The sequence below is a fragment of the Kockiozyma suomiensis genome, assembly GCF_038497685.1.
Source record: "Kockiozyma suomiensis strain NRRL Y-17356 unplaced genomic scaffold V2V93scaffold_16, whole genome shotgun sequence".
Classification (NCBI taxonomy): Eukaryota; Fungi; Ascomycota; class Lipomycetes; order Lipomycetales; family Lipomycetaceae; genus Kockiozyma; species Kockiozyma suomiensis.
In genome coordinates, this window is record NW_027117679.1 from 315,464 (window position 1) to 338,958 (window position 23,495).

Genomic DNA, 23,495 nt, shown 5'->3' on the forward strand with positions numbered 1-23,495 from the left:
GACTGATAAGATTGATAAGCTGAACAAGCACGCACTGATAAGCACTAATTAAGGAAAGACTGGGCGAGCCTGAGCTGGAGAAGCGGTGGGGGGGTCAAATGAGCGACTGGTGATGGTGAAGAGGAAGCTTACGGAGGAGAGAAGAGAAAAGCGGGAAGGACGAGGGTGGATGAGTCCGGGCTGCGTGGTAAACAAAGCGCGAATATGGGCTAGCTTATTTGGGACTAGCGGGATGCACAACAAATTGCAGTGTTTGAGGCATATGCACGTGACATGTCATTTTGCTGTATTCTATTACTGCTATTATTCCTATTATCATTACTACTGCTATCTACACATTTACACTATATCATTGCAATTACTATCAGTAATCTTATTACTGCTATAATCTACTCTGTATCCGCTATCTGCTACTATGTGCTCCGCCGCTTGTCCTTGGCGGCCAAGCCTGAACCTAAACCAACTCTCAGTTTCTGGCTCCCGACTGTTCTCTCATCACGTGATTAAACTACTGCGGCTCAGCTCAGCTGCGAGTATCTGGTCGCAGAGGGCGATGAAGGCAAACTGCTTCAAAACAAAAGTCCGAATGAGCTTACTGGTACGGTTTCTGCGGCGTGGACGATTCGCTGGTTTTGATGTCTCTTCTGACTGTCTGTTGTTGCTTCTAGGACCCTCTTTTTGGGCTGCTTGACTTTCTTGTCAGGCCCTTCGTGGCTCTGGCATCAAAGTCGATGCTACGCGCGTATGTGCGCGTCGCCCTCGCACTCTCGGCCGCCTTCTCTCTCCTCCTCCTCGCCGTCGGCTGCTACCTCGCCTTCTACTCGGCGTTTATTCCCGACGACTCCGTTAGCATGGCGCTGTACTTTGACTATTCGTCTTCGGCAGAGGTCGTCACGCCCTCAGCCTTCACGCAGCTCACGTCCGACACGCCATTGCTCGCCAATCTTCCCTACATGATCTGCATCAAACTCACCATCCCGCGCACTCCTCACAACCGCGCGCTCGGCAACTTCATGCTCAACCTCCGCATATACAATACTGACCCGCTTTCTGCCATCGCGCAGTCGACAGATATCCCTGTCGACCGTCTTGAGTCGCAGATCTCTCGCCACGACTCGGCTCTGCTGCGTAGACCGTTTGGTGTTGTCGCAGAAATCATCCGCTCCGTGACCCTTCTCGATGTCGCGCGTCCGGCAATTTTACCTTACCGGTCTCTGCTACTTGAAACCATAGATACCTTTTTGCGTCTGCCACTTTTGCTGTTTGGCTTTTCGCAGCAAGCAGACGAGCTCTCTATCCCGCTTGTTGACGAGTGGACGGCGTCCACTGCGCCCGCTTTTGTTGCCGCCCAAATTGATCGCGACGTTCAAGTCTACAAAGCTAGTGTGGTATGGCTTGTCAAGTGGACCGGATTGCGTTACTTCATGCGGCATCACCACTTTCTCAGTTTTGTAATCGGCGTGTCTGCATTCTGGCTGACCGAGATAGTCGCTTGTTTTTTGGCCTGGGCTTTATTTTCCGTTGTGTTTGGCCATAGTTCTGCGGCTTTTGGTTCAGACAGATCCAGAGATCCCGCTCAAAGAAAAGCAAGACAGCAGGAAATCAGCAGGATGCTCGAGCAAATTTCAAACCGACGCATCAAGCAGGAAATCAAGTCCGAGACTGAAGAATCTCAGAGCTCGTCATCCCACAGTTCAGAAGCGATAGAATCCATTGACCAATCCGTACAATCGTCTACTGCAGATAATTCTATAACTGATTCTTCTCTTGCGGAAGTAAGTGATCTACTGGACGACGAATTGGAAGAGGACCTGGGGGATACGACTGTGCACGCAGTAACACCGGATCCAATCGATACCTCCGCAATAGTATCCCGAGATCAAGACCTGGCGCCAAAACCTGAAAAAGGCGAGCCAGCCGTCTTCCACGCCGAGGACTTGATTCCTCAATCACCATCATCTACATTAGCTGCATTGAGTCTTGAAGACGATCTCGCGCAGAGTAAAGAAGTGCTTAGTTCACGTAGTCGTCAGGGCACTCCTAGCAACATCAAGAAGGAGAACCAATAGCCTGGGTATAAAATGGAGTTGTATGGAGTTTTAGTTTATATCTTTCCTAATTTGACCAGTATACATAATAGACAACCTGTCCATTTACGAACCTATGCTCCTATGCTCCTAAATAGGCAAGCTTATATATCGTTGTAGTCCCAAGCGTGAGACATGACCTCGCAGACCCATAAAACGCATGAGTCCGAGGTGGGAAAAAAGTTTTGCATTAATTGGAGAATAAAAAGAGGAAGCATAAACACAGTCGAGATTGCTGCCGCTGCCGCTGCCGCTGCTACCGCCGCAGTGAGCTGCACTACGATAAGAGGATTAAATCAAAATTTAGCTACTCTTTCCTACTTACTACTGCTGAAACGCCAATGCAGCTCAATTATATAAAACAGGTAACCGAAAAAAAAAAAGTAAACTTTCTAAATTAGCTAAAAAGCGTCAGAAAGTGGGTAAACTTTCTCTGTTTGTATATCGGAAATTTGAATTAAGCTATTTTTTTTTTAAAATTCACTTGTCGAAAACTTTACTTTAAAGCAATTAAAATTCGGAGTACAATTGACAGATATATGCATATATTTGCTATTCATCTTTCCTAATATATTTTAAAATAGGGTTTACATATTGAAAATTATTTAAAAAAATTTACAGGCTGCAATTTATTCGATGTTCCAAGTATTTTTGCTCATTTACTGTTCGAATTAGTAATTTCAGCGATATTTAATGTAAGCAAAAGGGATTTGTGTCAGAGTCATATCTCCTGTTTGGGAAATTATAGGGAAATAAGACTGACGCAATGCCCTTGATTAGTTTGAATTTTCTCAATTTCAATCTTTTCAAATAGTTTTGATAAAATATTTCTAGTTATATTCCTCTGCTCATCATGTCTCTCAGCTTCTTGCCATTCCTAGCCTATCGTATTATTCGTTTTTTCAATCTTGGTTTTTACATTCGTTTCTTCATATCTATGAATGACCAATAACTCCCCTTCGCATTAGGCACGTGCTATGCTATCACGTGATAGAATTGGATTCTTAAATGCGCGAGTTTGGGAATTCACGCGCGCTCTCTCGGCCGTATAACGAACTAGCTGATCTAATACAAAGACCCTAATCACATACACATTGTACTGAACAATGGCTCGCAGATCTTGATGCCCTGCGGGAAACAACGACCTTGTCGTTTTTATGGCTCTGACTTTTTATGATACCCGTTTTCTGGTGAGTTATTCCTCGTCAGATGATTTGTAAGTATGACTTGGTGCGACGGCGCCGGTACACGTACTCAGATATTTCTGCATTTAGCAGACGCCTTGGCTCGCCAGCCATAAATGTCAGTCTGTATCGGTCTGTAGTTTTTGCTTGCTCAGTGTATTCGCTTGCTCAGTGTAGCTTGCTCAGTGTATTTGCTTTTCTCGGTTGCTCCCTAAAATAAATATTTATACCTAATATATATATATATATATATATAACTGGCAAATACGACTCAGACGGCATCAAGATCTCGGCCGAATAAGTATTCTTATCCACATTCTCGGATGAGAAGACACAATGGAGACTCGTTCGAGTGCTCTTATATTGCATTCTTGCTGTTCTAATGTCTCGCGCGGATACGGTCTGGGATTCTCAAATCCGCCGTTCTTTGATGGTTATATCCGTGGGGTCAAGTCGTTTGTTTGATCGTTATAAAGATGGTCAATCCACTGCTCCTCCGAGTTTCCTTGGACTCTTTACAGCATATTGCTCGTCTCTTTCTTAACTTCAATACTATATAAATAGAGAGAGACGACTATGGAGAAGTTGCCTGTTGATGATCGAGATCAGTCGTTGGCCGACATCGAAAATTCAGAGAAGCCGGTCAGCACGGAGCCCTCTGTTCCCTCGCTTCTGCCCCATGAGCTGTACCCACCAGACGAAGGAAAGAAGGGTAATAAGACCAAATGCTTGTTTCTTTCCTCTATTAATATCTGAGACTAAATCTTATCCTTCTGTAGCATGGCTATGTGTCGTGGGGTCATTCTGTGGGATTTTTGTATCTTTCGGATACATCAACGTTATTGGCGTCTTCAATGAGTATTACATGGAAAATCAACTTTCGCATTATTCACCCTCAACCGTAGCTTGGATATCGTCTATTGAAACATTTATTTCGATTTTCCCGGGCTTCATCATCGGTCGTATATGTGATTTGTATGGCCCTCGCATGCTTATCGTACCCGGTTCTATACTGCTTCTTCTCGGTGTATTCACGACCTCTGTCTCCAAGAAGTACTACCAATTTATGCTCGCCCAGGGTTTCTGTACTTCTATTGGTGCCTCACTGATTTTCAATCCCTGTCTCGGCGCTTTGGCAGGCTGGTTCAGACGCAGACGAGGTGCTGCCCTGGGCATCGCCGTCAGCGGATCATCACTCGGCGGCGTAATAATGCCAATAATGTTTCGCGAGATTGCAGCTCGTTCAGGTTTTGGCTGGGCTGTGCGAGCAATTGGATTTCTCATGGTGGGAATGATAATAGTCGCCTGTCTGACAGTCACCTCGCGCATCAGACCTGCAAAGTCGATGCCGGCAGACGACAGTCACACTTTTAATATGTACAATGCTTATATTGCTCCGTTCAAGTCCCTTCAATTTTCGTTGGTAGTTTGCTCAATGTTTTTTATTTACTGGGGCCTCTTCATTCCAATTGGCTATATCCCATCGCATGCGGTAGCGCATGGCTTCTCAGAGAGCTTGTCGCTTTATCTGATTGCGATTTTGAATGCGGCCTCTGTCTTTGGCCGTATAATTCCCGGGTTTTTTGCCGATAAAATCGGTCACTTTGAAGTCTGCATTTTCACCGGTTTTGGCACGGGAATCCTCGTACTGGCCTTGTGGCTGCCGGCTACGGGCCATGTGCCAATCATAATATTTGCTGCATTATACGGGTTTTTCTCTGGGTCTGCTGTCTCGGTTATGCCGGCTATTTCTGCCGAGATTTCGCCAATCCGAGAAATTGGTACGCGATGGGGTATCATTTCAGCTGTTGGCTCACTTGGTGCCCTCAGTGGACTACCGATCGCGGGTGCAATCGTCACCAGTAACGGAGGAAAGTACTGGGGTACATCTATTTTCTCTGGCATTTCTATTCTGGGTGGCTATTCGCTTATTACCCTTGTTTTTATTCTCAGACGACGCGAGCAGCGTGCGAGTAAATAGTGGAATTCTACTCTGCTCTCATGAATGTGATCATCAGCTCGGACTGTAAATAAGTTGTGATAGATTACTGTTTGTAGATTTATTCAATCAAAAAAGAATTCAGGACTTAAACTTGCTATAACAGAGCTAGTCAAGGCTTCATTTGCTACAAAACATATCTAATCTGCAGGGTGATATTACTTTATAGACAATCTACAATTCTTCCTTGCCGCCCTCACGATCAGTCCATCCCATGCCCTAGAAACAATATGTCAGTGAAATGTACTTTTATAGTGTATCGAATCAAGGACAAAAAAAAGTAAACTTACGTCACCGAGAACAACCTGGCCCTCGTTCAATAACCGACTCTGCTCTGCTCCCAACCAGAGAGGCTCGGTCTCATTAATCTTACCCTCGATTTCCCAGCCGCGATCACCTTCGATATAGATAATCTCACCCTTGAGTGTTTTGGCGCATGCAATGTCAACAACAACAGATCCAACGCCTTCGGGTGTGTTTGACGGCAACTTGGCGTCAGCCCATCTGTCTCGAATACCATCAACCATAGCTGTCAAAGTCATCCAAGGGCATACAACATTAACGCGGATGTGCTCAGAAATAGGCGGGTACTTGCGCATCGAACGCATTAGTCCGAGCACACCGTGCTTTGTGGCCTGATAGACAAACAAGCCCGGCGACTCTTTGAAACCTGCCACAGACGAAAATAAAATCAGACTCTTGTCGTCAGTCGCCAGTGAGGTCGCGCCATCCTTGAGGTAAACGGTGGCTATGCGCGCAAAATAAATAGTTCCAAGCAAGTTAACGTCGACAAGAGCGGTCGTCGGCTTCCGCTTCACAGACTCAAGCGTCGTATCCGGATCAAACCAATTGCCAATCTCAGTAAGAGCAGCCAAGTTCACCGCAATATCAACTCTGCCGAACTTAGTACGAGCAGTCTCGAAAAGTTGCAGCACCGAATCGTAGGACGAAACATCTGTCTTCACAAATACAACTCTTCCGACCGCAGACGGATCTGTCTTTGTGAGATTTTGCACTAATGCTTCTCCAGCAGCCTCTGAAATGTCTCCAAAAACAACCTTGGCTTCCCGCGCTAGAAATAGGCCCACAGTAGCTGCACCGATACCGTTCGCACCACCCGACAAAACAACGACCTTGCCCTCGAGAGAGCCATATGCCTGAGGCTTTACAACGAATCTGCTCATGTTTTGTTGCTATGATATAAAAATACGCCCTCTATACAAAACTATGGGAATGCTTGCGGCGACCATATGGCCATTTCTGTCTTAAGTAGGGCCCAGCAATTAAGTGGGGACCTACCCTAGATGGTCAACTGGCAGCAGCCAGCCAGTGAGACCTATGTGGGGTGGCTGACATTCCCCTGAGAGGCTCGTACCAATATATTAGAAAGCCGCCGGCTATCCACTTGAAGAAGTTCTGGGGAGGGCAAATGCTTAGAGCAACAAAGATGGCAAAACAGATTGTTGATGACAAGTCGCCCATTTGCATTCCGTTTATTTTAGACAAGCTTAAAGAGCATCTGGCAAGCAATAGCAATGCTCCCTTTTTTATTGGGCTCAATGGTGTGCAGGGAATCGGTAAAACGACCCTGGTCAGTCTTGTCTGATTTTTATAATTGTGATGTGTAATTAAAAAGCTCATGAGAATCATATAGGTCACAATGCTAGAGCAGACGTTGAAGCAGCCTCCATACTCATTACCAATGGTGGTCTGGTCGATTGACGACTTGTATTTGACACACGCCGACCAGGTCGCTCTGGCGCAGTCGGACCCTCTCAATCCGCTTATTCAACACCGGGGAGTGCCTGGAACTCACGACATGACACTAGCAAAGAAAGTTTTTGACGCTCTCAAAAGCGGATCAAAAACGAAAATCCCCAGATACGATAAATCGCAGTTTAACGGGCAGGGAGATAGAATGGATGAGAGTACGTGGACGACCGTGAATGATGAAGGCCAGCAGAAGATAAAAGTTGTGCTTTTTGAAGGGTGGTGCGTTGGTTTCCGGGCATTGACGGACGATCAAGTAAAGCTACGCCAAGAAGCTGCTACTGCTGAATATGAGTCTGGCAGCGTCACCAACTCGCGCAGCACGCTCCGAAAGCATCGGCTACAGGATTTGCAATTCATCAACTCGAAGCTGCGCGGATACGACGTCATGACTGACACATTTGATGCATTTGTACACATCGATGCCGAAAAGACTGAATATGTGTATAATTGGCGACTGCAGCAAGAGTCCGAACTGCGCGAAAAAAGTGGTCGCGGAATGACTGATGAAGAGGTAGTAACATTCGTCGATGGTTATTATCCTGCGTATGAGCTATACACCGACGGTCTACGAAACGGGGTTATTAAAAATAAGAAGAACGCTCAATTGCGGATTACGGTTAAGGAGGATCGAAAAGTGATTCATTCTATTATCTTGTAAATGCATATGTATTCCAAACAAGTAACATTTTTTCTGACTACATTTACAAGTCCTGCGGAACAAGTTCAACAATATATCCGTCAGGATCTTGCACAAATGCAATCTGCTTAAAAATATTATGGTAATTCTCATGAATGGTTCCCTTGCCAATACCTCGCGACTCCTCCCATTCACTCAGCGGGATCGTCTCGCGTGACGAGACACCAAGTGGTTTGAACACCTTGACTCCCAATTTTGTCAGTCGCTCAATAGCTGCCGGAACATCAGGAACCGTAAATCCCAAGTGACCGAATCCAAGTCCACGCAACGGGTCGTTTCCAGTGCTGACGTATCCTGGCTCCTGCTTCTCGCTGCCATGTACATGATATAGTTCCAGCAAGCCAAGCGTGTGCTGCATGACTGGCAGGGTATCGAGGGAAAACTTCTTAAGGTCCGCTCGATGCTCATCCGTCGAAGGGTATCCAAGATAGTAAATCGTGAAAGGTCCAACGTTCATGGTGAACACTATGCGCATGCCCATGATATCAGTGTAGAACGGCAGCGAAATCTTCGGGTCCCGAATTCTGATCATGAAATGATTCAATCGGTAGGTCGTCTCCGGCGCTCCGCTTACTAGCGGTTTCTGCTCGATATACCCACCACCAGAAGGTAAGAACTCGCCTTCAGGAAATGGTGTGTCTGCCGACATTGCTGAAGTGAAATTGTGGTGAACACGGCACTTTTCCGACGTGCTCTTCAGATATATGGAAAGAAGGCCTCCTGCGGCGATTGCGGGGTGCCTTCCCTAAAACCCTAACCGGATCCCCCCTCACTGATAGCCAGTGGTGAGCCCCACTTATCCTTCCTCATCTAGTGAATTTTTACTTGCCATTTGCGGTAGTTTGTTTATATTTACTGTTGCTACTCGTCTTCTCTTGCTCGCTGCCCCCACCATAGCTCAAACTGCCCATCCTTGTACTCATCAACACCACCTTGCTCAATGTGTTTCCGTGCCCTTACTAGCTCGTTGCTGTAGGTTTTGGTATACCGCCCGTTCTCCAAGTCGTCCTGAAGTGCGCGCATCGTATCCTGCAGTACTGTATTATTCACAAAAAATTGACTTGCCAGCGTTGGCTCACTCGTTTCAGGATCCACAGTTTTGTCGAAGTCAGGAAGGAGAGCTAGTAGACGGGCTCGAGAACTGGCTGGCAGCAAATTATAATTTGCTTCGTTGATCAGTAACTAAATTGTAGTTAGTATTTGTAACAAAGAGGCAACAAATCAAAACAAAAACACACTGACAAGTCTGGCAGATCAACCAGAGGCGAGCTCTTACTAGTAAGCATAAAATCGGTTTCATATCTTCGTATTTCTGCTTTTGTCTTCTTTAGCGTTCCTTGTTTCTGTCGTGTAGAATGGCTCGATCTATCCATTGGTTGCGATACTTCTCGTGTGCTCTTATTTTTCTCATCAGCTTTCCGTCTACTCCGCTTTGTGCATTCTTCTTTGCGAGATGATATCTTGACCGTCTGACTCAAATCAGCAGCTTTCTCATTTCCTAGATTATTCGTATTTTTGCCGTCATTAGTGAACTTCTCGCCGTCTCCACAATGTCCTAGATTCTCAACGTCAGCGTCGAGATCAGGCATTGAAGAAGGGACCTCTAGATTTTCCAGCGTCGTATGATTACCTTCGACTGGAGAATCTGCAACAAAGTCCGAGCTTTGACGCGCTACTTCGAGCTCTTCATGGGAAATCACTGAACCCGGAGGAGTCTGATAGACCTGCACCTCATCACTTTGATCATCGTTATTACTCTCTTGAGAAGCCGAAAGTTCAGTGATAGCCTGGATATCAACTGTTTTTTGAGTGGCATTTTCTTCCAGAGAGAGAACTATATCCTGTGTAGGCACTTCAGATCGACTCGCGAGACCAAGAGCGATCTCTCCATTGCTCAAGATAGTATTTTCGTATGTATCACTTCTCTTTTTTCTTGTTGAATCTGCTCTTGGAGACTCCGAGTCATCGCTCTGAATGCAAACAACCTCTGTCTCACCAGATAAACTTTGCGATCGAGTAGGATATTGTCCTGAATATACGGAAACATCGACTTGTATAGGTGCGGTTACCAGAGACTCCGGTATAAGCTGCGTTGGTGGGAGCGAAGAATCGTCCCAGTCTATTCTCGTATTTTTTTCTTCCCGTTGCCTATGGTCTCGCGTCTCCTGTTCACCCAAGTAGTTAACTTGCTTATTCTCAGACTCCTGACTAATTCGCAGCTGTTTGCGCTGTGCAGTCGGGAAGATCTGCTCCTCTTTACGCTTTTTATGAGACATCTCCGATATTGCAACCCTGCATTATTCAAAGTCGAATGACTGTCTTTATGAATTAGAGATCATTTCCATGCCATTCCGATAAGTTAAGCCTGAGTACTCACAAAGACTGTATCCTTCAACACTCTGCTAAGAGCTCAATCGAAATTCTTCATAAAATCAATGCCCGCTGCATCAACAGATGCATCAACAGATATACGTAATTTTAACGATGAGCCGCAGAGCAACAACTCTTAAAATTCACCTTTGAATTAGTAATTGCTTACTAACGCTCACTCTCTAATCCATATTCTACATTTGTGAGCTATTAATATGACGAATGATGCTTATAGTCCGAGCTGTAGAGAGGCTTCTCTCTGCTTATCTTCTACGACATCGTGAAACAACCCACCTAGATATATGTGCGCACTCTATGTGGGGAAACTGGGGTATATCCAGGTTAGGGTCGGGAATGACTAAATGAGCCTCAGGGTTGTTTCCGAATCTGCCCCTCAAAGTGGCTAGTTGCCCATATATCCATTGCTGTGTCCTGTATCTACTATACCCGGTGTTTAATATCGTGATCTTTGCATATCATATCGTACTTTTTATTTGACTTCAGATATCTGGCCAGATTAGAATGCCTGTTGCTATTGTCACCGGAGGAGCTTCTGGTATTGGTCTTGCGCTCGTCAAGCACCTTCTCTCAAACGGATGGAAGGTTACAATCGCGGACATGAATGCCACCGCGGGCACCAAAATTGCCTCAGAACTTGGTTCATCAGCTTATTTCCATGAGACAGACGTGTCTTCGTGGGACAGCCAGGCATCGCTGTTTCGTACGACTTTTGAGAAGTTTAAGAGCATTGATTTTGTTGCTGCCAACGCTGGTATCGACGATAGACAAAGTCTATACGAGGACGTCTACGAGATGGTTGGAGATACCCAGGTCCCAGTCAAGCCCAATTTGAAGACTTTGGAGGTAGACCTAAACGGACCAATTTACGGTCTGTGGCTCGCGATCTTTTACTTCCGACGCAACCCAGGTGGTAAGAAGGGAAAGGTTGTGATTACCAGCTCCAATGCTGGACTTTACCCGTTTCCCACTAACCCGCAGTACGCTGCCTGCAAGCATGGAGTATGTATATATTTAAGCTATTATCTGCAGAGTCTTATACTAACGCTTGGATTAGATTGTCGGCCTGGTGCGTTCCGTTGCGCCCGTATTCATTAAAGAAGACATTACAGTCAATTGCATCTGCCCTGCCTTTGTGGAAACTAATCTTGCTCCGAAGAATCTTGTCAAGGCCATGCCCCGTGAACACGTTACACCGATGTCTACTGTTATCAAAGCATTTCAATCGTTTATTGACGACGACACGCTCACTGGACAGGCAGCTGAGTGCTCGCTTGGAGACGTATTCTACAGACCTGTGTTGGAGTATCCCAACGAAAGTGAGAGATGGATGTTTGAGGAAAGCTCAAAGATCTGGGAGGATGGATATGAGTAGATAAAATATTCCAATTATGTATAATAAACCATCGCACTCTTGAGTGATCTATATTTCTGCTAACTAGACTTGTTTTAACTCTGTAATCATGACTAAAATGAGGCTGGAATCTTGGAATAAACTACGCCACATAGCTTTCCGAGGTGTTGTCATTGTTGTCATCTAGATTCCGGTGACAAATTCCGCAGCTGCATAAAAGATGCTGTCTGCTTATTCTGCGAAGTCTCTGCCATCATAGTAATCTACAATGCCAGTCGCAATCGTTACCGGAGCCTCGTCAGGAATCGGCCTAGCTTTGAGTAAGCACCTTTTGGAGCAGTCATGGACTGTTATTCTCGCCGATGTTGCTCCCCCTCCTCCCGAAATCACAGGCACCTATGAATTTGTCAAAACCGATGTCTCCTCCTGGGACTCAATCCTCGCCCTGTTCAAGCATACATTCAAGACGTACTCGCGCATCGACTTTGTCGCGGCTAATGCCGGAATCGACGACCGTGATGATGTATGCGCCGATTCCGCAACAGACGAACCCGCTCCATTGAACTTCAAGACTATTAATATTGATCTATACGGAGCAATCAACACTTATTGGTGCGCATTGCACTACATGCGAAGAAATCCAGGCGGAAAACAAGGAAAGATAGTCTTTACCGCTTCTTCTGCCGGTTTATATCCATTTGCATCAAATCCAGAATACTGTGCCGCTAAACATGGCGTATGTTTTGTTCACATGATTAACTTTTCCAGATATATTATAATTGACACATAATTTGCTTAGCTTGTTGGATTTACCCGATCAGTATCTCAAAAACTTGCGAGTGAGCGTATCACTGTCAATTCAATCTGTCCGGCTTTAGTCAAAACTAATCTTGCACCGACTGAACTTCTCCGCATTATCCCGCAAGAGCAAATGACTCCAATGTCTACAATCGTGAAGGCTTTCGACTTGTTCATCAACGATACCGAATTCAAGGTAACAGGGCAAACCGTTGAATGTGCTCTCGACGAGTTGATCTTTAGAGATCCTCCAGAGTTTGGAAATGAAAGTCAGCAGGCTCTGTTTGGAAGTGATGCCAGTAAGTGGCTGGAAGGATACGAGAAAGCGTAAATATACTCAGATTACTAAATACGACGATTTCTAAGTTGTATCGAAATCGGTTCCTTGCGTAAACCCAACACTTGCTACTGAATCAAAGCCTTGAAACGATTGTGCAAGAGTCTCCAAAATATCTGCAAACTTTGTGTAATCGTATTCTGGCTCAGATTTCTCAGTAACACCTATCGCATTCCTTCTAGTCGTTTCACCTACAAGTGCTTCAAACTCTTGCATTCCGTTGATATTTGAATTATTGGAAAGTTGTGGCGCAGCAGCTGTCTGTAATACATCTCGAATGCCGGGTATGTCAGATATACCAGGAACCTGCGCAAGATAATTTGGAGGCGTGAGAACATCTTCCCAGCGGTCAAGAGAGAAAAGTGGAGGATCAGAGAACGGAGGATCACAAGCTTCATCTGAAGTCGTCGTCAACGACGCTTGTAGAGACACATTTGTAACTCCTGACATCGATTGTGTATACGGATCCGGCGGATTCAACTTGCTACCACCAGTATCCCGCTTCTGAGAAGACGACTGCTGCTCGTTCAAACGATCACTCACTTGTCTCCATAGCTCCTTGAGTGCACTTACGTATCTCTTTGCCATATTATTGCTATATGCGCTAAACCGCATTTCGACCTCGCAGAGCTTCCTAGCACGATCAAGAATCAGTGCGCGGCTCTCAATATTGGGATGGTGTAACAAATAGACAAACATAACTGTTATTGAGCAGAACACAATATAAGAGATATACCAGTTGGAACCAGATAATATACTAAAGTCGCCCATATCAGCAACCGATAATGCAGCTTGTAGACACTTTTCCTGCTGAGAGCGTCGACGCGGAGATATAGCACTGTCATTAGAGCGAGGAAAGCGTTTGCTCATCACTGTGGCCGACGAGGCAAACATATTAAGTGAAGGTCTGTAAATCAGTATCAGCGCGTGTGCATGGGCGAGATGGATAACATCAATCTGTCTTGCATAGGGCAGTTTGACGCCGTCGCTGGAAGATAAAGAATTGAGTCTCAGAAAGCTTGGTAAATCCTCCTCCCACCTTGCAACATCTGCTGCAAGTTCATCTATAATATTTTCCTGCTCACCTTCTGTGAGATTTTGCGACAGATGATGATACAGCTTTCTCCAGCCGGCGCGAATTATACGCGATATTTTAGCGTGTGCGATTAGCGTGTGCATCAAACTTGGACCAATACTCACGCCTCCGTAATCGATTGTACTTAACGCATCAGCCACTGCATCCCCATCCGTTTCCGATACTCGCTTGATTACCGAATATCGAGCTAAAGCCGGCAAGTCAACGGTAATATCTTCCTCATTCCAAGTCATAGTTTTGCCAAGCATAGTACACATGTATGTTTCCAAAGTGTAGGCTGCCCAAAAGCAGCGCTTACGAAGTTCATTGCCTAAACGATCCCAACTCTTAGGTCGATCAGTTCCAAAGGCAGGGTCTTGACGGTTGAGATTAAGGATGACTGCTATGTTCTTAACTTTTACGAGTAGATCCCAAGCAGCCTTTACTCGAGATGTGGTAAGCATGTAAAGACACATGAGGAACAGCGCTTGTAACTTGATCAACATATCCTCAGGACCCTTATCCAACTCAAGCTCCTTTTGGGCAATTGAAATGTATTGCTCGGAATGGTACCGCAAAAGTGCAAGCTGGTCTGGTGAGTTGAGATGACGACCAACGGGAAAAAGACATCCCATGGCGAACATTGAAAATATAACTGCAGAGAGAGTGTGGTCATTCAAAAGCCGAGTTCTGATACGTTCCTGAGCAGGAGATCGCCTATCGACTTGGGATTCATTTGACAAGTCGGAATCGAAAGACAAAGAGTCAGCATGAAACCCGCAGTCAATCCACTCGTAAACCAAAGGGCGGTGCAAGATGCGGTAGGTCGGACTGGCGTTATCAAAGTACCAGGCAGCTAGATCATGAGCAAGTTTTTTTGATGGCAGAGCTAGAAACTTGTTATCAATTTCGCCAATATGAGAATCAGTAAACCAAAAAGCCCGCCTGTCAGTCTCTGACGGGCGGCTAGCATGTTCGTCAGTGTCAGACATATCCACTGCCTCATTGTATTGAGCAGTACCATGAAATAATAACTTTCGAAGCTCCCTCTTTTCATGTTCATTTTCTTCCGAATCAGTTCTGTTTTCTTCGACTGGAATGATGCTGCTGTGGCTAAACAGTGAGTTTGATGACTCGCTCAACAAGGCATTTGCTGCATTGTCATTCTTGTTTACATTCGCATATAGAACAGATTTGCTATAATGCTCTTGATCGCCGAGTTGAACGCTTTTTAGTGTTGCATTGTGACTCCTGTTTGATCGATCAAGAATTGTAGATAGAGCCGGGAGGTCATCTGTAGGATCAGTCTGCACTGCAGATGATCTCATGGGAGTTATGTAGGCTCCTCGAGTATACTTGGAATCATATGTACAATCTGGTCTATTATCAGACTTGCGGATTTATATCATATACAAGCCAGATACATACCTGAATGGATTCTGGTACATCTGGCGCAGGGTTGAGTTCCATCGCAACGAATTTTCCTTCTGTGAATAGCTGTAAGAATTTACATCACCGTTTCATGATAACTAAAATATGAGCATACGCTTTACAAACATCGCATGCACGCGTCGAGTTTTTTCGTTTCCGCTTTTGTGCTTTTGCATTAGAATCTGGGGACAATGAACTGCTTGACGGCCGCTTGCCGATGTCGGACATGAGAATTGAACAGAATTGGGCTGCGTGGTATCTTTGTGTTTGATCATAGACAACAAACCATTGCGCACTTCCGCAGGAGAATAATCTGTGTTGACTTCAGTTGCGTACCTTACGTTAAGACTGCTGAATCTGATCTATTGCTCAGATGCGGAAATGCTCCGCTCTTGCACCACAGCGCGCGAGCACTAATTACAGATAGATTACATAATCAAACAACTACTTATATTCAGCTTCGAACTGATGATTTCTTATTTGCTAGTAGATAATGTGCAGAACAACTGTACTATATCCCGTGACCTATACTCGTGACACGTATCTGTCCTTTCATTAAAGAGGAGCAAGTCGAGTCGGGGGCAGTTGACCGCTCTCCGATAGCACCACGCCACGCCGAACAGCCAGAAAATCAACTGATATTTCAAAATATAGAAAGCTAATAAAGCTAATAACAAAAAGATTATCAGCAAACAATTTTACCTCGTGGTATGACATTTATCGAGGCGTCTGCGCCCAAAGTAGCAAATGCCAAATATACCCCACATTTCCGCGGCACTGAAAACCCTATACTCGCCCCGGGCACTCTTTGTGGGGCACTACCCCCAGGCAACTATTAATAATGCTTGACCGTCTCAATCGTGAATAGCATCCTGTCCGGTATCAAAGCAATACTATGGCTCCTGTTTCTATTTTCCCCGGCTCTATTGACGAGCAACGCCCTCTCAAGTGCATCACTGTTGGCGCTGGTATATCTGGTATTCTGGCCGGTATCAGATTACCTGAGCGTATCAAGAAGCTTGATCTTACCATCTACGATAAGAATCCGGACGTTACCGGCACCTGGTACGAGAACAGGTACCCCGGTGTCGCCTGTGGTAAGTTGTGTCTTTCAAACAAATCTAAATGACATGGAGAAACTGATCTGTATTGCACAGATATCCCCGCTCACAGCTACCAGCTCTCCTTTGAGCCCAACCCGAATTGGAGCCATTTTTATGCTTCTGGTCAAGAGTTGCATGATTACTGGCAGGGGGTGGCCAAAAAGTATGGTGTAATGAAGTACGTGAAGCTTTCGCACAAGGTAGTTGGTGCTGAATGGGATGAGTCAAAAAGCAAATGGTTCGTCACTATCGAGAACCTCACTACTAAAGAGACTTTTGTCAATGACTGTGATATTCTTTTGGTTTGTGTCGGTACCCTGAATGACTGGAAATGGCCTGATATTAAGGGTCTTCACGATTTCAAGGGCGAACTTCTACACAGTGCTTCCTGGAATGATGATTTTAAGCCCGAGGGAAAGAACGTTGCTGTTATCGGCTCAGGCTCTAGTGCTATTCAAATTGTCCCAACCTTACAGAAGGTTGTCAACCGTTTGGACAACTATGTTCGTGGAAAGACTTGGATCTCTCCTCCTTTTGCCTCTCAGGAGGTCGAGAAGCACACCTCGTCTGAGGCAAACTGTATGATCCTTCTTATCTAATCTGAAATATTTGCATAATGTACTGACAGAGTGAATAGTTGTATTTAGTGAGGATGAGTTGAAGAGATTCCGGGAGGACCCTAAATTTTTCCTTGAGTACCGTAAAGCCATAGAGGACGAGATTCAGGGAGCCCATCACGTTACCTTTATTGGCAATGACTCTGATGAGGCAGCTGCCTTATTCAAGAAGACCATGGAGGCCAAGCTTGCTGCGCGTCCAGAGATTTTCAAGGCTTTGATTCCTTCTTTCCCACCCGGCTGCCGTCGGCTCACTCCTGGTCCTGGATATTTGAACAGTTTGGTACAGCCTAATGTCAATTTCATCACTACCGGCATTGACCATGTTAGCGAGACTGGTATTGTAACAGAGGATGGTGTTCTTCGTGAGGTTGATGCTTTGGTTTGTGCCACTGGATTTGACACAACCTATACTGGTCGTTTCCCCATCAAGGGTCGCAATGGAAAGTTGCTGAGCGATCACTGGACGCCTTTCCCGTCTACTTATCTCTCAATTACTACTGATGGATTCCCTAATCTCTTCACCTCTTTTGGACCCAACTCTGCTCTGGGAACTGGAAGTCTGAGTATGATGTTTGAGAAGGTCATTGAATACGTTTCGAAGGCGGCTGAGAGAATGGCCTACGAGAATATTTTGACTATTGAGCCTAAGCCGGAGGCTGTCGCAAATTTTGTCGAGTACTGCCATCAGTACTTCAAGAATACTGTGTTCGCGAAGCCATGCCGATCGTGGTATAAGGGTGGAAAAGCTGTTGGAGATATTATTTCTCTTTGGCCTGGATCTTCTCTTCATGCAATTTGGGCGTTGTCGCACCCTAGATGGGAGGATTATGAGTACACTTTTATCGGAGGCAACCCGATGGCGTGGTTTGGTGACGGCTGGACCGAAACTGAGAGGAGAGTGGATGGAGACAGATCATACTATCTGAATCCCGATCAAGTGAGCATTCCTAACATCCCTACTGCGTCGACTGACGCGCCAGTGGCCTCAAATTCGAAATCCGTATGATGCTGAATTCTATTATATAATGCTATATAATGCATTTCAATCTAATCAAGTCTACATATTATCTATTTGAAGCACATAACATTCAAAAAGAATTAAGAGTGAAGAACAATTGTTGTAATAACAGGTTATGTAATCCTACTTTAAATTTACTACGGATAAGCGGCATTTGTAAAGACAACGCAGATTAATCTTTGAAACGAATGGTAAATGCGCAGCCTCTGACCGGAATCAAGACACTTCAAAGATCTTGTATGTGTGCCAGCCGGGTTTTAGTAAAGTTTAAGCCAAAGTAGTCGCAGCTCGTTTAAGTGTATCCGACGGCGCACCATAGACTCTTAAAAATGTGCTTCGGAATTGCCAACAACACATTACTTAATCTGACACAAAAGGAGCCGTGTTCCAATTATTTACTGCTAGTATAATAGCGCTATATTATCTATTGAAAATAAACTCCTCTTACGAAAAACACGGGACACTCAAACAAGGAGAAAGCAGAATACAGCAGAGCCCAAATTGTGCTTGCTAGTCAGGCTGTCAACATAAAGCCTTTCCAACCGTTCTGCTCGGATTCATCCAACAACCCTCTATACGCAGGAATACCTTTGATATAGTTCAACATTTCGATAGGCTTTCCGGGAATATTCGCACCCATATACCACGACTTTGCGAGTGGGAATAATGATTCGGCAGCGGATTCATTGATGTTCTTAGCATACTCAGCCTCAGCCTTGGGGTCTGCATCAATCGAACGCAGACCACGCTCACGCATGCTTCTTATGATGGATACAATAAAATCAGATTGCACTTCGGCACATGTGGGACCATTAGAGAAGGCCGTTGGGGCCTGTGGACCATAAGTATAAAACATATTAGGAAACCCACTAACTGAAAGTCCCAAGAAGGTAGACGTCCCGTTTGCCCATTTATCCACAAGCTTTACACCGTGGATACCACGAATATTGATCGTTTTGAACGAACCAGTGACGGCGTCAAATCCAGTTGCAAGAATGAGCAAGTCAAATTGGTATTCATTCTTCGTAGTCTTCAATCCCGTCTCAGTAAACTCAACTAGCGGCTCATCGTTGATATCAACAACATCAACATTTGGCTTGTTGAACTGCTCAAAGTAATTCTGCTCTAGCGATGGACGTTTCGTGCCAAAAGGATGAGGTGCAATCTTTGGAGCTAAAATTTCAGCCTTGCGGGGATCCTTAATGCGCTCGTGCGCTTTGCGACGCCAAAAGTCGTAGGCTATGGAGTTACTTTCCAGGTTAAAAAATAAATCGCGATATGTAGCGACCCAGAAATTGAAACCTCCCAAATCAAACAAGGACTGGTAGAACTTCTCTCGTTCTTCTGGCGTGTCATCAGTAGTATCTCTAGCGACAAAATCAAAACCAAACCCGGCAAAAGTTGTGAGACGGTGCTTGTAAAATTCAGGATAAGTCGACTTATCGCTCAGACTTGGATCAAACTTTTTCTGATGCATAGGAAGCACCAAGTTCGGAGTACGCTGAAACACCAGAAGTTCTTTGCAAACTTCTCCAGCTTCTTGAGCGATTTGTACTCCAGTAGAGCCGGTACCAATCAAAGCAATCTTGCGATTAGTCATATCTACTCCGTCTTCTGGCCATTCACTCGAATGATGAACTTCCCCTTTGTAATTCGTTAAACCTTTGAAATCAGGAGTAAAGTTTTTAGAGGCAAAGCCGATGCACGGCAAAAAAAATTGTGCTCGAGCACGCTTGCCATTCGACGCACGCACATCCCATGTTTGCGTCTTCTCGTCCCAGGTCGCATCGGTAACGCAGGTTTCAAAATCGGTGTCTTTTGAGATCTCAAGAACTTTATCGACATGCTTGAAGTATTCCTGCAGCTCTCGCCAATCCGGAAATCTCTCCGACCAAGACCAAGTACTATAAACTTCAGGAATAGAGAGCTCATATACTGGAATATCCGAGTCGACACGCGCCCCAGGATAGCGATTCCAATGCCAAGTTCCGCCTACGGTGGGTGCCTTTTCGAAGATGTGGACGTTGTAGTTAAGAGCACGCAGTTTATGCAGAAGATAGCATCCAGAAAAACCTGCCCCTAAAATAAGAACGTCATAGTAAGGGATTTCAGAAGACATCGTAAGGAATGATTCAGCTGCGATGAAAGTAGAAGAAAAGTAGTGATGTAGTTCTTATACAAGGATATGACCACACCTAGAAGTAGCACTTAAGTCTTTATATACATAAGAATATGTAAACACCCAGATAATTCTCTCAGTCCTCGGAGTAGCGGCACCTAACAAGTCCGAGGAGCTTCGGCGAAAGCGGCCCTGCGGCAGGCGTAAGTGATATCGAGCGGCGTGGGCGGACTGCCAGAATTGGAAATTGATATGCCAAAACTCTAATTGGATAATGCGGGGAACATGTTGGCGTCACAGCGGCACGATCGGATTGCCGATCCCAGATAATCATCCAGCGCTGTGTATAGTCTAATTGCGATGTTCGATCGGGAATAGCGCAACTTGCCTGATCGGACATGGTTCGGGCTTACGGGTCCCTTTGAGGGGAAGAGCAGGACCAGATCGGAGAAAGGAAGTGACAGTGTAGCCTCATGCTCCATTGATATATCTCCGGCCTCTTTGCTCTTTGCTCTTCACTTCCTTGTTACCGATCTTATCTATAATAAATTTGTCACTTTGACATTAACCCATTTACCCTGATACTATCCACAGTAGTAGGATTTAGCAATGGTTACTGCACATTCTGCAGAAGATATCGGGCTTGCTCCAGAGTGGATGAAGGTGAGATTATCATTTCAGATTTCCTAAATATAAAATACCAACAGATAACAGTGGGAGGCTGAAGCTGGTGTTCGACCTTTACTATCCGGAGACGTGTTGAGCATGCGCGAGCAAATGAATGGGCTTGGTCAACTCCTGAACTCTCAGTGGGCCGCCTTTCATTCTATTGACGGAGTTTTAACCACTGATCTAGTCACTCCTCAGGGTTTGAATGTCCGCGTTTATCAACCTGATGATTCAAAACACTCGAGTGTTCCACTGGGTGTATTTTTCCACTGCGGTGGATATTGCGTCGGTGGCATAGAAGCCGAGGATAGTATGTTCCTAAGTAGCCATATAACTTATAACAATCGGCTAATGATCTAGATCTTGTTCGAAATCTCTGCAAGCTGTCACAGACTGTAATTTGCTCTACCCAATACAGACACGCCCCAGAATATCCTGCACCAACGGCTCTTGACGACTGCGTAAGTATAACGAAGTGGGCTGTCGGGGAAGCGGAATCCTGGGGTGCCGATCCATCCAAGCTGTATACTATTGGCGCATCTGCGGGAGCTGCGTTGGCGATTTCTGTTCCGCTAAGGCTCTATGATGAAGGAAACGGTGATCTCGTCAAAAGCATCATTTCCCTTTCGCCTTGCGAAGTTCATGTTGACGAGGTTGACAAATACAAGCCTCTGCACACCTCATTTGAAAATTCTGCTGGTCGCCTTCCAGTTATTGACATCGATAGTATGCGCACTTTCTATTCGACATATAACGCCCCTCTTGACGACAAGTATACGTTTGCGTTGAAATATCCTGATTTGTCTATATTGCCTCCAACATATATAGTGTCAGCAGAATTTGATCCCTTGTTTGGTGATGCAGTAGTGTTTGAGAAAAAGGTGAAATCAGCTGGAGGTAAAATTGTGCGTAAAAATTATGAAGCAATGCCGCACGTATTCTGGCTTTTTCCTTTACCGCAATCGTTGCAGTTCTTTCAAGATACTGCTGATGTCATCAAGAAATTATTTTAACAAAACCATGCAATGAAATTGGTTTGAGTACTTTGCTATTTTCGACAGATATAGTCTATTCTGCCACTTGGGTAATTTTGATGATACGGTAGCTATAATCTCCTGCGGCTATCTGTTAGTAGAAATTGTAGCAAACAGTAAAGAAATCGCAGTCCAATTTACAGCAATAAATGAATTCGAAACCGATTACATACGGGCGAAGCTTTCTTTATAAACACTAGAGTCCTCTATACTGTCAAGCAGACAGCAACGAGTTGGTTATAAGTAATATGAAGTTTCCTTTAGGATCCGGGATTATATAAATAATTAAATTTTCAAAGGAACACAACTGAAAAAAACAATAAATTTGAGCATTTTAGATAAAGCAGAGAATCTGGGATATGAAAGCTTACAAAAGAGCGCTGTCAATCATCCAGGGCCCCTGCTGCAATTTGGCTGGGAGCGATATATCGTGAAGGAGTGATTTGAAAAATAAGGTGTGATTTGCATTTCATCTGGATGACCCAATAAATTAGGTTTAAAGAAAGAAAACATTAACAGAAAATACAAACACAAATGCAAATATTGTTACTAAATCTTTGAATATAAAATATGGATGGATTGATAATCTACCTGTATTATCTGATATATCTAAAGGGTTACAACTTCCATGTTGATGTAATGTTATTAAATGCATTATAATTTATGCAGCTAATATAAATGATAAAATTGCCGGCATAAATTGCTTAGGTAAATCAATTATATAATATGTGTGAATAATTTTTATATATTAGTGGTATTAAACCTTCTAATTTTTTAGTTGTTTTCGATTTAGAGAAAGAGAAACATTCTTATTAATTACCCTTTTAATAAAGTTAAAGAATCCAAATGTAGCATTACCTAAGAATAAAACAGGAATTATCGCTGGTGGTATTCTTTATGGTATATATCATGTTCGAATTGCTAAATATTTTCAAAGATTAGCTAAGTCGAAAGCCAGTGGTTGTTCTTTGAAGCTATGTCTACTAATTCGACAACAGGGTTCCTCATCAAGGTCCGAGAACATTCAGTCAACATTGTTGTTACACTGCAAAATCAGCATATAAATTATAAGTCAATAATTTAAAGATTCAATTTCGGAAAAACTTGGTAAAGTCATCTACTGTATATTAAAGGCGAAAGTAATCTATTAATCTAGTCTAGTTTGTTGATCATTTCAACGCAGATACATCATGCTACGAGTTAGACTCTACCCGAATATGTCAGAATAGTAACATATACTTTTTATACGACACTTTGATGGCCATAAATATCACTAATAGCGTTCAGCTCAGAATACCCAAAGCCGGGGTACGTATTACCGCACCAATGAAATCTGCTGAACTAACAAAAATATTTATTTGGCGAACTGAAATAACTTGAATTATTATCATCATCACCGAGGTGTACAGGCAAAGAGTAGGAAGCTGGTACATATGATGCAGCTCCGTGGTTCAGGATTACAGATACTACTATCCCGAATTTACGCAAAGACCATTCTGCCACACAGATTTTTTTTATCTTCCTTTCTTTAGAAAAGATTAGCTGCTTTTCGCCACTGCTCTCCGACAACCACTCGAGGCTAAATTGTGGCATCGGTTCTGCCAATGACGGTAGATAATATAATTGAATTCCTGTTCAGCTTAAATCCTCGTCTTCCGCGACTCTTTGAAAGTATCTCCAAAGCCAGTCAAAACTCTAGTTACCTCCGTAACTGTTGCGTTGCGAGAAGAAGGCATTCTGGGATTGACATCGCTCGGCTTACACGCCGACAAAAACTAATTGGTATGGGATACCATTTACATTTTTTAC

At 44.3% G+C, this 23,495-nt stretch overlaps 12 protein-coding genes across 12 annotated transcripts; 7 read left to right on the top strand and 5 right to left on the bottom strand.

The window, feature by feature from the left end:
* The first annotated feature begins 549 nt into the window (after positions 1 to 549).
* V2V93DRAFT_375642 (putative adipose-regulatory protein-domain-containing protein) lies at positions 550 to 2,151 on the top strand. The gene is made up of 2 exons (XM_066911548.1): positions 550 to 598; positions 669 to 2,151. Exons 1-2 carry the CDS (start codon positions 554 to 556, stop codon positions 2,067 to 2,069), a joined length of 1,446 nt encoding a protein of 481 aa, XP_066763557.1. The 5' UTR covers positions 550 to 553; the 3' UTR covers positions 2,070 to 2,151.
* A 1,593-nt stretch (positions 2,152 to 3,744) lies between these two features.
* V2V93DRAFT_95434 (major facilitator superfamily domain-containing protein) lies at positions 3,745 to 5,378 on the top strand. Its single transcript, XM_066912832.1, has 2 exons — positions 3,745 to 3,983; positions 4,051 to 5,378. The coding sequence occupies exons 1-2, from the start codon at positions 3,848 to 3,850 to the stop codon at positions 5,250 to 5,252; spliced, it is 1,338 nt and encodes a 445-aa protein (XP_066763558.1). The 5' UTR covers positions 3,745 to 3,847; the 3' UTR covers positions 5,253 to 5,378.
* V2V93DRAFT_375646 (uncharacterized protein) lies at positions 5,317 to 6,563 on the bottom strand. Its single transcript, XM_066911549.1, has 2 exons — positions 5,561 to 6,563; positions 5,317 to 5,489 (listed from the first exon to the last, which is right to left on the bottom strand). The coding sequence occupies exons 1-2, from the start codon at positions 6,452 to 6,454 to the stop codon at positions 5,445 to 5,447; spliced, it is 939 nt and encodes a 312-aa protein (XP_066763559.1). The 5' UTR covers positions 6,455 to 6,563; the 3' UTR covers positions 5,317 to 5,444.
* Positions 6,564 to 6,577: 14 nt separating this feature from the next.
* Positions 6,578 to 7,723, top strand: V2V93DRAFT_95400 (P-loop containing nucleoside triphosphate hydrolase protein). The gene is made up of 2 exons (XM_066912831.1): positions 6,578 to 6,861; positions 6,925 to 7,723. The coding sequence occupies exons 1-2, from the start codon at positions 6,700 to 6,702 to the stop codon at positions 7,699 to 7,701; spliced, it is 939 nt and encodes a 312-aa protein (XP_066763560.1). The 5' UTR covers positions 6,578 to 6,699; the 3' UTR covers positions 7,702 to 7,723.
* V2V93DRAFT_375648 (Glyoxalase/Bleomycin resistance protein/Dihydroxybiphenyl dioxygenase) lies at positions 7,670 to 8,433 on the bottom strand. Its single transcript, XM_066911550.1, has one exon. The coding sequence runs from the start codon at positions 8,387 to 8,389 to the stop codon at positions 7,745 to 7,747; it is 645 nt and encodes a 214-aa protein (XP_066763561.1). The 5' UTR covers positions 8,390 to 8,433; the 3' UTR covers positions 7,670 to 7,744.
* On the bottom strand, positions 8,434 to 10,367 carry V2V93DRAFT_375649 (Asx homology domain-containing protein). The gene is made up of 3 exons (XM_066911551.1): positions 10,118 to 10,367; positions 8,979 to 10,055; positions 8,434 to 8,922 (listed from the first exon to the last, which is right to left on the bottom strand). Exons 2-3 carry the CDS (start codon positions 10,014 to 10,016, stop codon positions 8,602 to 8,604), a joined length of 1,359 nt encoding a protein of 452 aa, XP_066763562.1. The 5' UTR covers positions 10,017 to 10,055; positions 10,118 to 10,367; the 3' UTR covers positions 8,434 to 8,601.
* A 136-nt stretch (positions 10,368 to 10,503) lies between these two features.
* On the top strand, positions 10,504 to 11,646 carry V2V93DRAFT_339829 (uncharacterized protein). The gene is made up of 2 exons (XM_066907782.1): positions 10,504 to 11,130; positions 11,186 to 11,646. Exons 1-2 carry the CDS (start codon positions 10,633 to 10,635, stop codon positions 11,501 to 11,503), a joined length of 816 nt encoding a protein of 271 aa, XP_066763563.1. The 5' UTR covers positions 10,504 to 10,632; the 3' UTR covers positions 11,504 to 11,646.
* Positions 11,628 to 12,626, top strand: V2V93DRAFT_95541 (uncharacterized protein). The gene is made up of 2 exons (XM_066912833.1): positions 11,628 to 12,218; positions 12,282 to 12,626. Exons 1-2 carry the CDS (start codon positions 11,751 to 11,753, stop codon positions 12,609 to 12,611), a joined length of 798 nt encoding a protein of 265 aa, XP_066763564.1. The 5' UTR covers positions 11,628 to 11,750; the 3' UTR covers positions 12,612 to 12,626.
* A 15-nt stretch (positions 12,627 to 12,641) lies between these two features.
* V2V93DRAFT_328527 (fungal-specific transcription factor domain-containing protein) lies at positions 12,642 to 15,351 on the bottom strand (the record flags this gene model as incomplete). Its single annotated transcript, XM_066907598.1, has 3 exons — positions 12,642 to 15,067; positions 15,121 to 15,179; positions 15,239 to 15,351. The coding sequence occupies 3 exons, from the start codon at positions 15,349 to 15,351 to the stop codon at positions 12,642 to 12,644; spliced, it is 2,598 nt and encodes an 865-aa protein (XP_066763565.1).
* A 621-nt stretch (positions 15,352 to 15,972) lies between these two features.
* Positions 15,973 to 18,086, top strand: V2V93DRAFT_375659 (uncharacterized protein). The gene is made up of 3 exons (XM_066911552.1): positions 15,973 to 16,220; positions 16,281 to 16,805; positions 16,864 to 18,086. The coding sequence occupies exons 1-3, from the start codon at positions 16,019 to 16,021 to the stop codon at positions 17,850 to 17,852; spliced, it is 1,716 nt and encodes a 571-aa protein (XP_066763566.1). The 5' UTR covers positions 15,973 to 16,018; the 3' UTR covers positions 17,853 to 18,086.
* Positions 18,087 to 18,226: 140 nt separating this feature from the next.
* Positions 18,227 to 20,183, bottom strand: V2V93DRAFT_375660 (FAD/NAD(P)-binding domain-protein). Its single transcript, XM_066911553.1, has one exon. The coding sequence runs from the start codon at positions 19,981 to 19,983 to the stop codon at positions 18,379 to 18,381; it is 1,605 nt and encodes a 534-aa protein (XP_066763567.1). The 5' UTR covers positions 19,984 to 20,183; the 3' UTR covers positions 18,227 to 18,378.
* Positions 20,184 to 20,592: 409 nt separating this feature from the next.
* On the top strand, positions 20,593 to 21,665 carry V2V93DRAFT_382675 (Alpha/Beta hydrolase protein; the record flags this gene model as incomplete). Its single annotated transcript, XM_066912163.1, has 3 exons — positions 20,593 to 20,646; positions 20,698 to 20,962; positions 21,013 to 21,665. The coding sequence occupies 3 exons, from the start codon at positions 20,593 to 20,595 to the stop codon at positions 21,663 to 21,665; spliced, it is 972 nt and encodes a 323-aa protein (XP_066763568.1).
* Positions 21,666 to 23,495: the final 1,830 nt, after the last annotated feature.